The following is a 15,066-nucleotide window of genomic DNA, read 5'->3' on the forward strand; positions in this document are numbered from 1 at the left end:
TTACCTTTAAAGATTTTATCTAGGAGTTAACCCCTTCAGAAAACTAACCTTACATTGGCAGGTTGGGCTAAGTGCCGTTCTTGCCATCATTTATATTTACACAACATACTGCATCTGCTTCCTTTATGAGATCACAAGCTCTTTGAAAACAGATTATATTCTCCACCTATGGACTCTCAGTGTCTAGCAAAATGCCTTCACATAGAAGGAACTTCCCAAAAATATGTCTTAAAATTTATATTCTTCAACTTAACTGTGATTTGCTTAAGATCAAAGACCACAATGTATATTATATAAATTATATTGGTATTCAATAAGTACAAAATGAAATCAGTGTTTCAATATGTTATAGAAATGTACATCCTTCCCCTCATCAGTCAAAATAGAATTCTAAAGTTCTTCTTTTAGCATAGAAAGATAAGGAAATGACCGGTCCTAAAGGTAGGGGAATAGAAGAATCAGCTTAAGTGTTCTTAGGTGTTGTGAACCTACCTTCCTGTTGTGAACCCAGCTTCCCAAGAGTTTGAAAAGATGTCAGACATGGAGTTGCAAGTTTCTGAAGGCAAAAAGATTGGAATGTATAATTCCTCTGGGATTAATTATAGACCACTGTAGTGTTATTTATTGGCCTAATTTCAATACTGTTGTATCTGAGGGATTAGAGATTCCTGAAGAGAGGGACAGAGGATGGGGTAATAGCTGGTCAGTGGAGCAGTCGGAATACACGCAACATTTATTGATTAAGTTTGTCATATTCTATGCATATTTTGTGGCACCAACAAAAACATTACAATAGTAACATCAAAGATCATTGACCACAGAGCACCAAAACAAATATAATTATAAAGAAAAAAATTTGAAATATTGTGTGAATTACCAAAATGTGACACAGAGACGCAAAGCAAGCAAAAGCCGTTGGAAACAATGATGCTGATAGACTTGTGCAATGTTATGTTGCCACAAGCCTTCAATTTGCAGAAAACATAATTATTTGCAAAGTGCAATAAAGTGAAGTACAATAAAATAAGGTGTCTGTATTTCAAAAAACTTGAAGAAAATTTGCTAATATTTCCCATCATGTTTGTAAATATCTATATTTTTCTCTGAATTTCAACCAGTTCTTGCTTTATATATTTGAAGTTATGCTGTCATGTGCATTAATATCATGACTGAAATGTCTTGATTGTATATTTTATCCATATGAAATATACATATTTGAGTGTTTTAATCTTTTTGCCTCAAAGTGTCTCTTTAATTAGAAAAGTGTCTCTTTAAATTAGAACTTCTTTTTATTCTTGTCTATGCTCTTCATTTGGTTTCTATTTGTCTGAGGTGCATCTCTTCTAAATGAGAAGGAATTTTTTTAATAACCGATCTGTGAATCTATAACTTTAAACAGTGCAATGAAACCATTTGCAGTTATTTTTATTACTAGTATGTTTATACAAAACTATCAGTTTGTTCTCTATAGTTAAGAGTCTGTTTCTTATAGATAAGAGTCTCTTTTTTCCCTTTACTCATTTATTTTGTTTCTTAAATTCCACATATGAGTGAAATCATACAGTATTTATTTTTCTCTGACTGACTCATTTTCCTTAGCATTATACTCTCTAGCTCCATCCATGTTGTTGTGAATGGCAAGACTTCGTTCTTTTTTAAATAACTGAATAATATTCCATTGTATCTATATACCATATTTTCTTTATTCATTCATTTTTTGATGAACACCTGGGCTGCTTCCATAGTTTGGCTATTGTACATAATGCTGCAATAGACATAGGGTATGTGTATCCTTTTGAATTAGTGTTTTTGTATTTTTTTGGTTAAAAACCAGCAGTGTGATTACTGGGTCATAGGGTAGTTCTATTTTTAATTTTTTGGGGAAAACTATACTGTTCTTCAGAGTGACTGCTCCAGTTTGCATTCCCAGCAATGGTTCAAGAAGGTCCCTTTTTCTTCACATCCTTGCCAACACTTGTTGTTTCTTGTTGTTTTATTTTTTTTATTTAGCCTTTCTGACAGGTATGAAGTGATGTCTCATTGTAGTTTTGATTTGTATTTTCCTGATGATGAGTGATGTTGAGCAGCTTTTCAAACATCTGTTGGCCATCTGAATGTCTTCTTTGGAGAAATGTCTGTTCATGTCATCGGACTGAATTATTTGTTTATTGGGCATTGAGTTGTATCAGATTTTTATACATTTTGCATATGAATCTTTTATCAGATATATCACTTGCAAATATCTCCTTTCATTCAGGAGGTTGCCTTTTAGTTTTGTTGATCATTTCCTTTGCTGTATAGAAGTCTTTTATTTTGATGTAGTCCCAGTAGTGAATTTTTGCTTTTGTTTCCCCTGCCTCAGGACACTTCTAGAAAAATGTTGCTATGGCTGATATCACAAAAATTGCTGCCTGTCCTCTATTTTAGGATTTTTATGGTTTCAAGTTTCACATTTAGGTCTTTTACCCATTGTGAATTTATTTTTGTGTATGGTGTAAGAAAGTGGTCTGGTTTCATTCTTTTGCATGTAGCTGTCTTGTTCCTTATTGAAGAGACTATTTTTTTCCCATCAGATATTCTTTCCTCCTTTGCTTAAGTCTAATGAACACTAGGTACTTCTGGATTTTCTATTCTGTTCCATTGATCTATGCATCTATTTTTGTGCCAGTACCATATTTTTTGATCACTATAGTTTTGTAATATAACTTGAGATCTGGAATTTTGATACCCCACTTATGTTTTTCTATTTCAAGATTGCTTTGGCTCTTTGGAGTGTTTTGTGGTTCCATACAAATTTTAGGAATGCTTGTTCTATTAGTTCTGGGACAAATGCTGTTTTATTTTGATAGTGACTATATTAATAGTAGATTGCTTTTGGGAAGTATAGAAATTTTAACAGTATTTGTTCTTCCAATCCATGAGCATGGGATATCTTTCCATTTCTTTGTGTTGTCTTCAATTTCTTTCATCAATACTTTATAGTTTTCCAAGAATAGGTCTTCCATCTCTTTGGTTAAGTTTATGCTTAGGTATTTTATTATCTTTGGTGCAATTGTAAATGGGATTATTTTTAAAATTTCTGTTTCTGCTGCTTCACTGTTGGCGTATAGAAATGCAACAGATTTGTGTACATTAATTTAAATTCTGAAACTTTTGACTTCATTTATTTATTCTAGCAGTTTTTTTGGTGGCATCATTAGGGTTTACAATATATTGTATCATGTCATCTACAAATAGTGGAAGTTTTACTTCTTCCTTACAAATATGGATGTCTTTTATTTCTTTTTTGTTATCTGATTGCTTCTAGTACTATGTTGAATAAAAGTGGTGAGTAGATATCCTTGTTTTTTTCCTGACCTTAAGCAAAAGCTCTCAGTTTTTCCCCATTGAGTAAGATGTTCATTGTAGGTTTTTCATAGAAGGCAATTATTGTGCTGAGGTATATTCCCTCTAGACCTACTTTATTGAGAATTTTTGTCATGAATGATGTACTCTGTCAAATCTTTTTTCTGCATCTATTGGAATGATCATATGGTTTTCATCCTTTCTCTTTTTTAAATTAACATATAATGTATTATTTGTTTCAGGGGTACAGGTCTGTGAATCATCAGTCTTACACAATTCATAGCACTCACCATTTTATCCTTTCTCTTATTGATGTGATGTTATCACATTGATTGGTTTGCAAATATTGAACCACCCCTGCACCCTGGGGATAAATCCTACTTGATTGTGATGTATGATTTTTTAAAATATATTTTTGGATTCAATTTGCTAATATTTTGTTGAGGATTTTTGCGTCTATGTTCATCAGAGATATTGGTCTGTAGTTCTGTCTCTCTCTCTCTTTTCTCTCTTGTGGTGTCTTTAACTGGATTTGCGTAATACCAGCCTCATAGAATGAATTTGAAAGTTCTCCTTCATCTTTGCTTTTTGGAATAGGTTGAGAAGAGTAGGTATTAACTTTTCTTTAAATGTTTGGTAGAATTCACCTGTGGAGCTATCTGGTCCTAAACTTTTGTTTGTTGGAAGTTCTTTGATTACTGGTTCAAGTTCATTGCTGGTAAAAAGGTATTCAAATTTTCTATTTCTTCTGCTTCAGTTTTGGTAGATTATATTAGGACTTTATCCATTTATTCTAGGTTGTCCAATTTGTTGGCATATAATTTTTTTGTATTATTCTTTTATAATTGTTAATATTTCTATGGTATTGACTGTTATTTCTCTTCTTTAATTTGTGATTTTGTTTATTTGAATCCTCCTTTCTTTCTTTTTTAAAATTTTTTTATTTTTTGGATGAGTATGGTGAGAGGTTTATCAATTTTGTTGATATTTGGAAAGAACCAGCTCCTGGTTTCTTTGCTCTGTTATCTTGTTTTTTAAGTTTCTATATCCTTTATTTCTGCTATAATCTTCATTATTCCTTCCTTCTGCTAGTTTGGGGTTTTGTTTGTTGTTCTTTTTCTAGTCCCTTTAGGTGTAAGTTTTGGTTGCATACCTGAGATTTTTTCTTGTTTCTTAAGGTAGGTTTGTATTGTTATAAACTTCCCCTTTTTTGGACCATTATATTTTCATTTTCATTTGTTTCCATGTAACTTTTAATTTTTTCTTTAATTTCTTGGTGGGTCCATTCATTGTTTAGTAGAATGTTAATGGACTTTCATGTATTTGTGTTCTTTCCAAATTTTTTCTGGTGGTTGATTTCTAGTTTTATAGTATTGTGGTCAGATATTTTTGTATTTGTTTAGACTTGTTTTGTGGTCTAATATATGGTCTATTCTGGAGAATGTTTCATGCAAAGTTGAAAAGAATATGTATTCTGCTATTTTAGGGTGGGATGTTCTGAATATATCTGTTAAATCTATATGGTCCAGTATGTCATTCAAAGCCACCCTTTCATTGCTGATTTTTCTGTTTGGATGATCTGTCCATTGATGTAAGTGGGGTGTAAGTCCCTACTATTATTGTATTCTTATCCATTAGTTCCTTTATGTTTGTTATTAACTGGTTTATATATTTGGGTGCTTCCATGTTGGAAGAATAAATATTTACAATTGTCATATCTTCTTGTAGATTGCCCCTTCTTTGTCGCTTTACACTCTTTGTTTTTAAAATCAATTTTGTCTGATATTAGTATTGCTACCTGGCTTTCTTTTGACATTCATTTTAATGCTAAACATTTCTCCATCATCTCACTTTCAATCTGGATGTATCTTTAGGTCTGAAATGAGTCTCTTATAGCATATACATGCTATAATACATATAATACATATATAATACATATAATAATACATGCTTGCAGCATATAGATGGGTCTTTTTTTTTTAATCAGCTCTGTCACCCTATGTTTTTTGATTGGAGCATTTGTCTATTTACATTCAAAGTAATTATTGATAGATATGTATATATGGCCATTTAGTTACTTGTTATGTAGTTATTTTTATAGTTTTTCTCTGATCCTTTCTTCTCTTGCTCTTTTTCATGGTTTGTTGGCTTTCTTTAGTGATATACTTGGATTCCTTTCTCTTTATTCTTTGCATATCTATTACTGGTTTTTGATTTATGGTTACCATTAGGTTTGTATAACATCTTCTGCATATAATAGTCTATATTAACTTGATGGGTTGCTTAAGTTGGAACCCATTCTTTACTCCTCTCCCCTCCATGTTTTAGCATCATATTTTACATCATTTTATTTTGTGAATCCCTTGACCAGTTTTTATAGATATACTTATTTTACTCCTTTTGTGCTTCCAACTTTTTATACACTTACTTATTGTCTCTCCTTTCCACTCACAGGGTCCCCTTTAATATTTCTTGTAGGGCTGGTTTAGTGGTCATGACTCCTTTAGATTTGTTGGTTTCAGAAACACCTGAATGATTGCATTGCTAGACAGAATATTCTTGGCTATAGATTTTTCCCTTTCAGCACTTTGAATATATCATGCCACTTCCTTTTGGACTGCAATGTTTCTGATTAAAAAAAAAAATCAGCCAATAGCTTTATGGGGTTTCTTTTGTAACTGTCTTCTTTTCTCTTGCTTCTTTAAAATTTTTTTTCTTTATCACTATTTTTTGCCATTTTAATTACTACATGTCTTGGTATAAACCTCCATGTGTTGATTTTTTGTAGTATCTTTGTGCCTCCTGGGTCTGGACATCTGTTTCCTTCCCCAGCTTAGAAAAGTTTTCAGCTATTATTTCTTCCAGTAAATTTTCTGCCCCCTTTCTCTCTTCTTCTTCTGGGATCCCTGTAATATGAATGTTATTAAACTTGATGGACTAATGGATTTCCCTAAGTCTATTCTCATTTGCATAATCCTTTTTCCTCCCATTTGCTCAGCTTGATTACTTTTCATTACTCTGTCTTTCAGGTCATTGATTCATTCCTCTGCTTCCTCTAGCCTGCTATTTATTCCACCAAGTGTATTTTTAATTTCATTTATTGTATTCTTCGTCTCTGATTGATTCTTTTTAATCTCTTTGTTAAGGGTCTCACCGATGTTGTCCACTCCTTCTCAAGTCCAGTGAGCATCTTTATGATCATGATTTTTAATTCACTATCTGGCATAATATTCATACCATTTTGCTTAGTTCTCTTGTGTTTTTTTTGTGATTCTCTCCTTTGGGACATATTCCTCTGTCTCATTATCTTGTCTGCTTCTCTGTGTCTGTTTCTTTGTGTCAGATGAGTCAGCTACATCTCCTGCTCTTGAATGCAATGGCTTTACAAAGAAACCATCCTGTAGTGCCCTGCAGTGCAATGCCCTTTGTTCCCCAGGATTTGACACTTCAGGGAGTGTCTCCTATGTGTGTTGTATCTGCCCTGCTGTTGCGCCCTAGCCAACTTTTCCTTCAGTCCAGTCATGTACAGAGGCTCTCTTTGCCTGCTGTAGTCCATGTTCAGTCACTAGCTGGGTGGGGTGCATTTTAACAAGGTATGCACTGGTCTGCTTATGAAATGAGGCTTGTTGTCACTGCCACTGCGGTCACTGAAACCGAGGTCCCATAAAATGGTTAAGTTGGGAGATGAGGTGTTGGTGGGGTTTGTGCTTGTCTTCTGGGGAAGGAGACTTTTAGCATGTGGACTGAGGCAACAGTGATGAGGAAGGTGAACACACAAAAATGCTGGGGACAGGGCTTGGTGTAAGCAAGTTAGGCAGGGAGTGTTGGCACCTTGTGGGCCTGCTCAGGTGGCCCTTTGTTTATACTTAGAGGCGGGGAAGAGAAATGGTGCTTTAAGCTTCTCTGCTCCTGAGGGGTCTCCCTGTGATCACTACCTCTCTGTCCATGCTCTGAGATGAGTAAATAACTCTCCCTCCTGTATGCCCCTGTCATTTTTCAAACTTCTGCTTCCATGCTGTATCTCCATGGGCTTTTGTCCATGCTGTCACTTTAAGGGTAGGGACTCTATTGCTTAATGCCCCCCAGTCCTTTCTGGAGCCGAATCCACCAATTTTTAAAATCCCATGTTTAAGTACTAGTAGTTGTACAAACTCACGAGTTTCAGCCCTTCTTACTTTTAAAGTCATAGGTTATGGGAATTTATCTTCCCTGTGAGGGCTTTCCAGTGTTAGCCTGCTTTTTGCTCTTGGGCACACCATGGGCTCCCTTCCCACTGCTGACAGTCACAGTCTTGTCTGATTCACTCCCAGACCTCATCTTCACCCTTCCTATCTTCTTTGATGTGACCTCTTCTCCACCTTTAATTGTGGAGTTTGTTCTGCCAGTCTTCAGGTTGATTTCTGGGTTGTTCCTGCTGATGTGAGTGTTATCTAGTTATATCTGTGAGACAAGAAGAGCATAGGGTCCTCCTACTCTGCCATCCTTCCAGCCTCCAAACAAGTAATTTTAGATTTTTATCTTGTGTTTTTCTGGCTTTTTAAAATTTGCAGAGCTGTCTTCCAGAAATAAGAAATTGGTCTGTCCCTATATGTATTATGTGTGTGTGTGTGTGTGTGTGCATGCAAAAATGTATGAAATGACTAACACCTTACATCTGTGTCATCAAAATTCTTGGCAAAGCACCTAGAGAATGCTTTTGTTTATTGACGTACAGAAATGAGGACACCTTGAAAGACCTTTGAGGTGATCACATTAAATCTTAATAAACCATTTCACCAAATCACACAATAATCAGTTCACTCAACAAATATTTTTGAGCACTTACATATTAAAAACTATAGTTGGTGGCATGAGGATAAAGATGGACAAATAAGAAATGCTTTTCTTTTTTCTTTTTTTTAAAATTTTTCAACAAACTTTTTTTATACTTTAATTAGAAGTAGTTGCTATATATTGCCTGTATGGATTCATAGTAATAAGGGTTTCTTCCTGGATTTTTTTTAATGCTGATATATATATATATATATTTTATTTCTTTTCAGCATAACAGTATTCATTGTTTTTGCACCACACCCAGTGCTCCATGCAATACATGCCCTCCCTATTACCCACCACCTGGTTCCCCCAACCTCCCACCCCCCAGCCCCTTCAAAACCCCCAGGTTGTTTTTCAGAGTCCATAGTCTCTCATGGTTCATCTCCCCTTCCAATTTCCCTCAACTCCCTTCTCCTCACCATCTCCCCATGTCCTCCATGTTATTTGTTATGCTCCACAAATAAGTGAAACCATATGATAATTAACTCTCTCTGCTTGACTTATTTCATCCAGCATAATCTCTTCCAGTCCCATCCATGTTGCTACAAAAGTTGGGTATTCATCCTTTCTGATGGAGGCATAATACTCCATCGTGTATATGGACCACATCTTCCTTATCCATTTATCTGTTGAAGGGCATCTTGGTTCTTTCCACAGTTTGGCGACCGTGGCCATTGCTGCTATAAACATTGGGGTACAGATGGCCCTTCTTTTCACTACATCTGTATCTTTGGGGTAAATACCCAGTAGTGCAATTGCAGGGTCCTAGGGAAGCTCTATTTTTAATTTCTTGAGGAATCTTCGCACTGTTCTCCAAAGTGGCTGCACCAACTTGCATTCCCACCAACAGTATAAGAGGGTTCCCCTTTCTCCACATCCTCTCCAACACATGTTGTTTCCTGTCTTGCTAATTTTGGCCATTCAAACTGGTGTAAAGTGGTATCTCAATGTGGTTTTGAATCTCCCTGATGGCTAGTGATGATGAACATTTTTTCATGTGTCTGATAGCCATTTTTATGTCTTCATTGGAGAAGTGTCTGTTCCTATCTTCTGCCCATTTTTTGATATGATTATCTGTTTTGTGTGTGTTGAGTTTGAGGAGTTCTTTATAGATCCTGGATATCAACCTTTTGTCTGTACTGTCATTTGCATTTGTTAAAATGTTTATACTGCCTAGAGCAATGTATACTTTAATGCCATTCCGATCAAAATTGCACCGGTATTTTTCAAAGAGCTGGAAAAAATAATCCTAAAATTTGTATGGAATCAGAAGAGACTCCAAATTGCTAAGGAAATGTTGAAAAACAAAAACAAAACTGGCAGCATCACGTTACCTGATTTCAAGCTTTATTACAAAGCTGTGATCAGCAAGACTGCATGGTACTGGCATAAAAACAGACACATAGACCAGTGGAACAGAGTAGAGAGCCCAGATATGGACCCTCAACTCTATGGTCAAATAATCTTCGACAAAACAGGAAAAAATATACAATGGAAAAAAGACAGTCTCGTCAATAAGTGGTGCTGGGAAAACTGGACAGCTATATGTAGAAGAATGAAACTCGACCATTCTCTTACACCGTACACAAAGATAAACTCAAAATGGATAAAAGACCTCAACATGAGACAGGAATCCATCAGAATCCTAGAGGAGAACATAGGCAGTAACCTCTTCGATATCAGCCACAGCAACTTCTTTCAAGATATGTCTCCAAAGGCAAAGGAAACAAAAGCGAAAATGAACTTTTGGGATTTCATCAAGATCAAAAGCTTCTGCACAGCAAAAGAAACAGTGAACAAAACAAAGAGGCAAGCCACGGAATGGGAGAAGATATTTGCAAATGACAGTACAGACAAAAGAAATGCTTTTCGATGGAGAAGGCTCACATTCTAGTGGGTGAGGACATACAGACCACACACAAATGTCTGTGCAAGGAGGTTAGGTAAACATTCCAGGAGTGCAGACTAAGAAGGTGCTCTCTGGGCTGACTCTTAGCCAGTTTGCTTTCCTCAACCACTGCAGTGTTTCTGCTCAAGCACCAGCAGTGCGTGTTGGAGAGCAAATGTTTGCCTACTGTGCCCAAACCCACCATCTCGTCTCTTCCATCATGGGTCCAGGTGTTTGCCAACCTTCACTTAATTCATTAGATGTTTGTCCTTCCAAAGTCTTTTCCTTTTACAATTAAGCATTCTAAATTTGTATATTTCTTCTTCTCCCTGTTTTTTATTACATTGCTGCATTCTAGTATATCAATATGATCCTTAAATTATACTTCCCAACTTTTGAAAAAGTGCAAGGGGACTATCATCTCCTTTAACAAGACAAAACATTTCTGACTTCAAAGTCTAATATCACGTGAACAGGTGTCACATCACATTCTCTTATTTAAATGATGAGTTTGATCCAGTGTTTTTCCGAAATAAGATGCCAAAGAAGTATTAAAAATCACAACATTAAATAAATTAAAAATAAAAAGAGAAAAATAGTGCAATGATAGTACCTTATATGGGCTGAGAGGTGAGGTTAGGGATGTAAAATATTCCCTACACTGTGAGATTCAAGGAGCCTCACGAGCTTGCCAGAGCTGGAACATGGCATTGGTCTTAGGATGGTATTAGCTCACTTTGGCTCAGGTTAAAATTTCAGTCAACTAAAATTCCTATATATATATGTATTAAACAAATGACTTTGATGTCAAATACACCAATACCTTATTCTAGTTATATTTCATTTTGCCAGTTTCTGTTTGATTATTTTATTCAAAAGCTTATGTGGCCTACCTGTTTTTTTTGCCATCTGCAGATTTACCAATTATGTTTTTGTTTTGTTTTGTTTTGTTTTTTTTTTAGATGGTCCTGCAATTGCTACAAGGCCAAGGGTGAAACAAAGTTTTCTTTTTCTGCTTAATGTTTATTTTGAGTTGATTTTGTTCAATACCAGTTATATACAATTTCTTTTTTAAAGATTCATCAGATGATTTTCTCATCAAATAATTTACTAATATCTTTTTTTAATAATTCAGTAATGTCTTATGGCATCATTTAAACACTACCTTCAAAATGTAAAAGATTAGATTCCATAGTATCGACATGCTACTAAATCATATGAAAACAGAGAGCAATAGCGTCTGGTCTATTAAGCAATTTTTAGCCATGTTAACTCAAACTGTAGAGACTGATACCTGCAGACCCACTCTGCAACATACTAAATCACTCTATCATGTTTTCATTTAAAAAAATTTGAGGTGTATCTGGGTGGTTCAGTTGGTTAAGTGTCTGCCTTTGGCTCAGGTCATGATCTCAGGATCTTGGGATTGAGCCCAGTATCAGGATCCCTGCTCAACAGGGGTCTGCTTTTCCCTCTGCCCCCTCTCTGCACATGCTCCCTCTCTCTCAAATAAATAAACAAAACCTAAAACAATGTTGATATAATAAGTGAAAACAAGATAGTTATGGGATACTTTTAGAAACCCTTAATGGCCTTCCTATCATACACACTAAAAATGAACTGAGCAAGAACTGAACTAATTTCGCTGATGATGTACAGACCCAAAGGAGCTTAGAATCTTCTAGAAAGAAAAGCATAGCAACAAGTAGAAGGAGTAAGGTGCTGAAAATACAACTGTCGTTTGGTGATATGTACAGAGTAGAGTGGAAGGTAAAGAAAAGAAAGGTTCTCAGGAAGGATTTTGTAGAGATGTTTGATTTGAGTCAGATGTTCTTTAATAGGTAAGATAATAAGAGTATAACAGAAAGAGATAAAAGTATAGGCACAGGAAAGGAAGAAGGAGTTAAATAAGAGGTTTCATACTAGAGGAATTTTGGAGCAGCTGATATAGACTTTAAGGAACTAATCTGGAGAGAGATAAAGCTGGGAAGTTTAGCAGGAACTGGGTCATGACAGTCATTGTGCACCATGCTGAAGGTTTAGAAGTTGAGTTTTCAAGAAGATTGCCCACGTTTCTATAGTTTTAAGCAAGATCCTGAAAATTATGTTTCAATGTTTCTACTAAAAGCCAAAGTTGAAACATTCTAAGTTGAAGTCATTCCCATCAGATAAGAATCCACTAAATTATGTTCCTCAAGTTCCCCAAATACAACCCAGCCTTGTTACTGTGTCTCTAGAAGCAAAGTAGTTGAATCTTTCTACTGATACCATCTTATCATTTCTCACTCTTCACATAACAGCCATCAAAATAAGTAATTTAAAATCAAATTTAGTAAAAAAAATGCATTGGCGAGTTTCTAATAAAAAGTTAGAATAGGATTACTGTAGGTTATGGACTGAGAGTTCACTTTACTAATATTCAGCGTTTCTACTGACATTTTCCATATTTCAATATTTCAAAATATACTCTAATTTACAAAATACATCCCAATTTAAATTTATCATTTAAGAATGCTTACACTTAGGCAGAAGTATGAAATTTTTCTAAAATAATAAATAGAACATGAATATTACCTTTGAATATTTAAAAGGGAATCACAAGTTACAGGAACTCCATAATTTTTAACGTAATATCTGTTAACAGACTTTTAAGGAAAAAAACAAAAAACAAAAAACAAGCTCCTGCCTTCAAAATTACTTCAATTGTAGTTTATACTCAAGTTTATATATGAATATCTATTAAACCTACACATTTAAGCTTTACCTTTTCAAAACTTTAAATTTCTATTATTTAAAATTTTTGTTATAATCTATTATCAGTGGAATCCTTATATTAAGTACATATATCTTATATATGTACTTCTTATGGGAGAGATATATATAAGATATATAAATATATATATAAAAAAAATATATATATAAAACATATATACATCCTCAGAGGAAAAGAGCAAAAATAGCCACCAGTAAAAATGAAATTTGAAATAGCTTTGAAAGTATTTTACAAAATCCTTTGATTAAGGCAAATTATGCATCTTTTTTATGAAACGCACATATAATTAAAATTTTAGAAAAAATTTGGTTTGTTTAGGTTCATGCATTGTTTATGCTACAGGTTAATGAAGATTATGGTTTTAAAGAGCATGTGCATTTTATTTTATAGAACAGGTACTTGTATTTTTTGTTTTTTAAAAGAACAAGGTGGTGGTTGTTTTCCTTTGGGAAGTCATGTTTTATGCATATTATAACATTTCAAATAATGAAATATTAATCTAAAAAATGTAAGTTTCCCTAAATAGTCTTTACATAGTTAATATAGGTTTCTAAAATAGATCAATCTTAAAGACAACTGATCCACTGAAAGTTTTTACAGAGACAAACAATAAAATTTCACATACATCTGGAACCCAATTATATTCTAAACCCAACTAGCTTATTTTTCAAATAAAGTTATCTCCAAATCTCTTTAGGAGGACAAGTCTCCTTCGAAATGGAAGGGGAAAGAAAACAGTTAAATAAAATAAACATAAGTGTCATTTTCACTGAAGTAGATTTCACACAAAAGCAACACAAGGCAACTGTTGACAATATCTCTTAAACAGCTGAACGGCATCTGCAAAGCCTGAAGATTTGAAAATATATATTTATACCAAATGTGTTTATAAAAATCTGTTTTGAGGTTTGTGAAAAATAAGTTCAATCTCCCTTTTCCCCCAAAGTATGCATGGTGTATATGCTAACTTACTGAATTCATCCTTCATGCAATTCCAGTTTATTAAAGAGGTTAAAAATTTATAAAACTCTGATGGGATATGGTTTTAATGCTTCATCACACTACCCATCATTTGCTTTTCAATCTAGATCAGAATGATCTTTCCTACTTCCCTGCAATCACCTACCTGCACAGCTAATATTTTCTGAATACTCTCTTGAGAGTCTGTCTGGAACTTGGCCAGCCTCATCTGGCTGTAGAGGACCACGAGTTTGAAGTGCTTCTGCCACACCTTGTGTATCCTTCTTTGCAGCTGACAGAGCTGAAGGGAAGAGGGAGGGGGAAAAACACAAGTCAGAGTAGGAGAGGAAATTAATGGCAGTGTTCAAGAAGAATGATGGAGGGAAATATAGAAAGCAGTCAATAGCCCATTCTGCACTGTACGGACCTGACAGGAATTTCACAGTCTCTTGATTTTTCAGCCCACTCATGTGCATTCATCAGAAACCAGTCACATCTGGCCGCCAGGATGGGGGGTTAATTTTCTCTAAATGCCTCAGCAGTTTTGTTCTAGCTGAGGCAAACTCTGTGACTGCAAAGCTGATGAGTAAAATATTTCTACTTCACCCAGTTTAACTCAAAACCGATAGCCTCGGGACATATTGAACCTTTCTTTAAAAAAAATAATCTTTTGAAGCTTTTTTGAATGGCACATCAGGTCAAGCCAAAGTTTAAAAATGCAACTTTGAGACTTTGATGGACACCATTGCTTCTTTTTTTTTTTTTTTCTCATAAAGCTTACCATTGCTTGGCAATGTGTGCTTTAGAGCATGACAAAACTAAAGAGAATTAACTTAGCCATCAATTGCTGAGGGAGAACAATAACAGGGAAGAGATTTCCAGCAAGAACTCCCTATTAATCTACCTCCCTCTGACTGTGTGACATAGAAACATCTCACTGCACTAAGGTACAGTGGATACAATGTTTAGAGGTGAGACGTTTAATATTGCATCTTCACAGAAAAAGATTTCTCCTATGAGGCATTCTATACATTTTGGATATTTAATATAAAACCAAACAACAACAAACAAGGTAGAAGCTTCACCAAGACAATGAACATGTGTCTCTCAACAGTTAACATAGCCACACCATCAAGAATTGTTATAATTAGGTTATTTTTGAAGAAATAAACTTCATAAAAATTAATGATAAATGCCATATTAAAATATAATGTCACTGAAACCTCTTTTTATTGGTAATGTGGATAGTTGTTCATCTTCCTCTTAGTATATTTTCTATAATGAA

The 15,066-nt window shown here is 34.7% G+C and overlaps 1 protein-coding gene across 1 annotated transcript in view; it reads right to left on the reverse strand.

Moving 5' to 3' along the window:
* CCDC178 (coiled-coil domain containing 178) overlaps positions 1-15,066 on the reverse strand; it is a 406,426-nt gene that overhangs the window by 28,805 nt on the left and 362,555 nt on the right. Inside the window, exon 19 of the mRNA XM_046024357.1 lies at positions 13,948-14,082. Within this exon, the coding sequence (XP_045880313.1) occupies positions 13,948-14,082 (135 nt within the window). The remainder of the gene's footprint in view (positions 1-13,947; positions 14,083-15,066) is intronic.

The sequence above is a fragment of the Meles meles genome, chromosome 12 (assembly GCF_922984935.1).
Source record: "Meles meles chromosome 12, mMelMel3.1 paternal haplotype, whole genome shotgun sequence".
NCBI classification, from domain to species: domain Eukaryota; kingdom Metazoa; phylum Chordata; class Mammalia; order Carnivora; family Mustelidae; genus Meles; species Meles meles.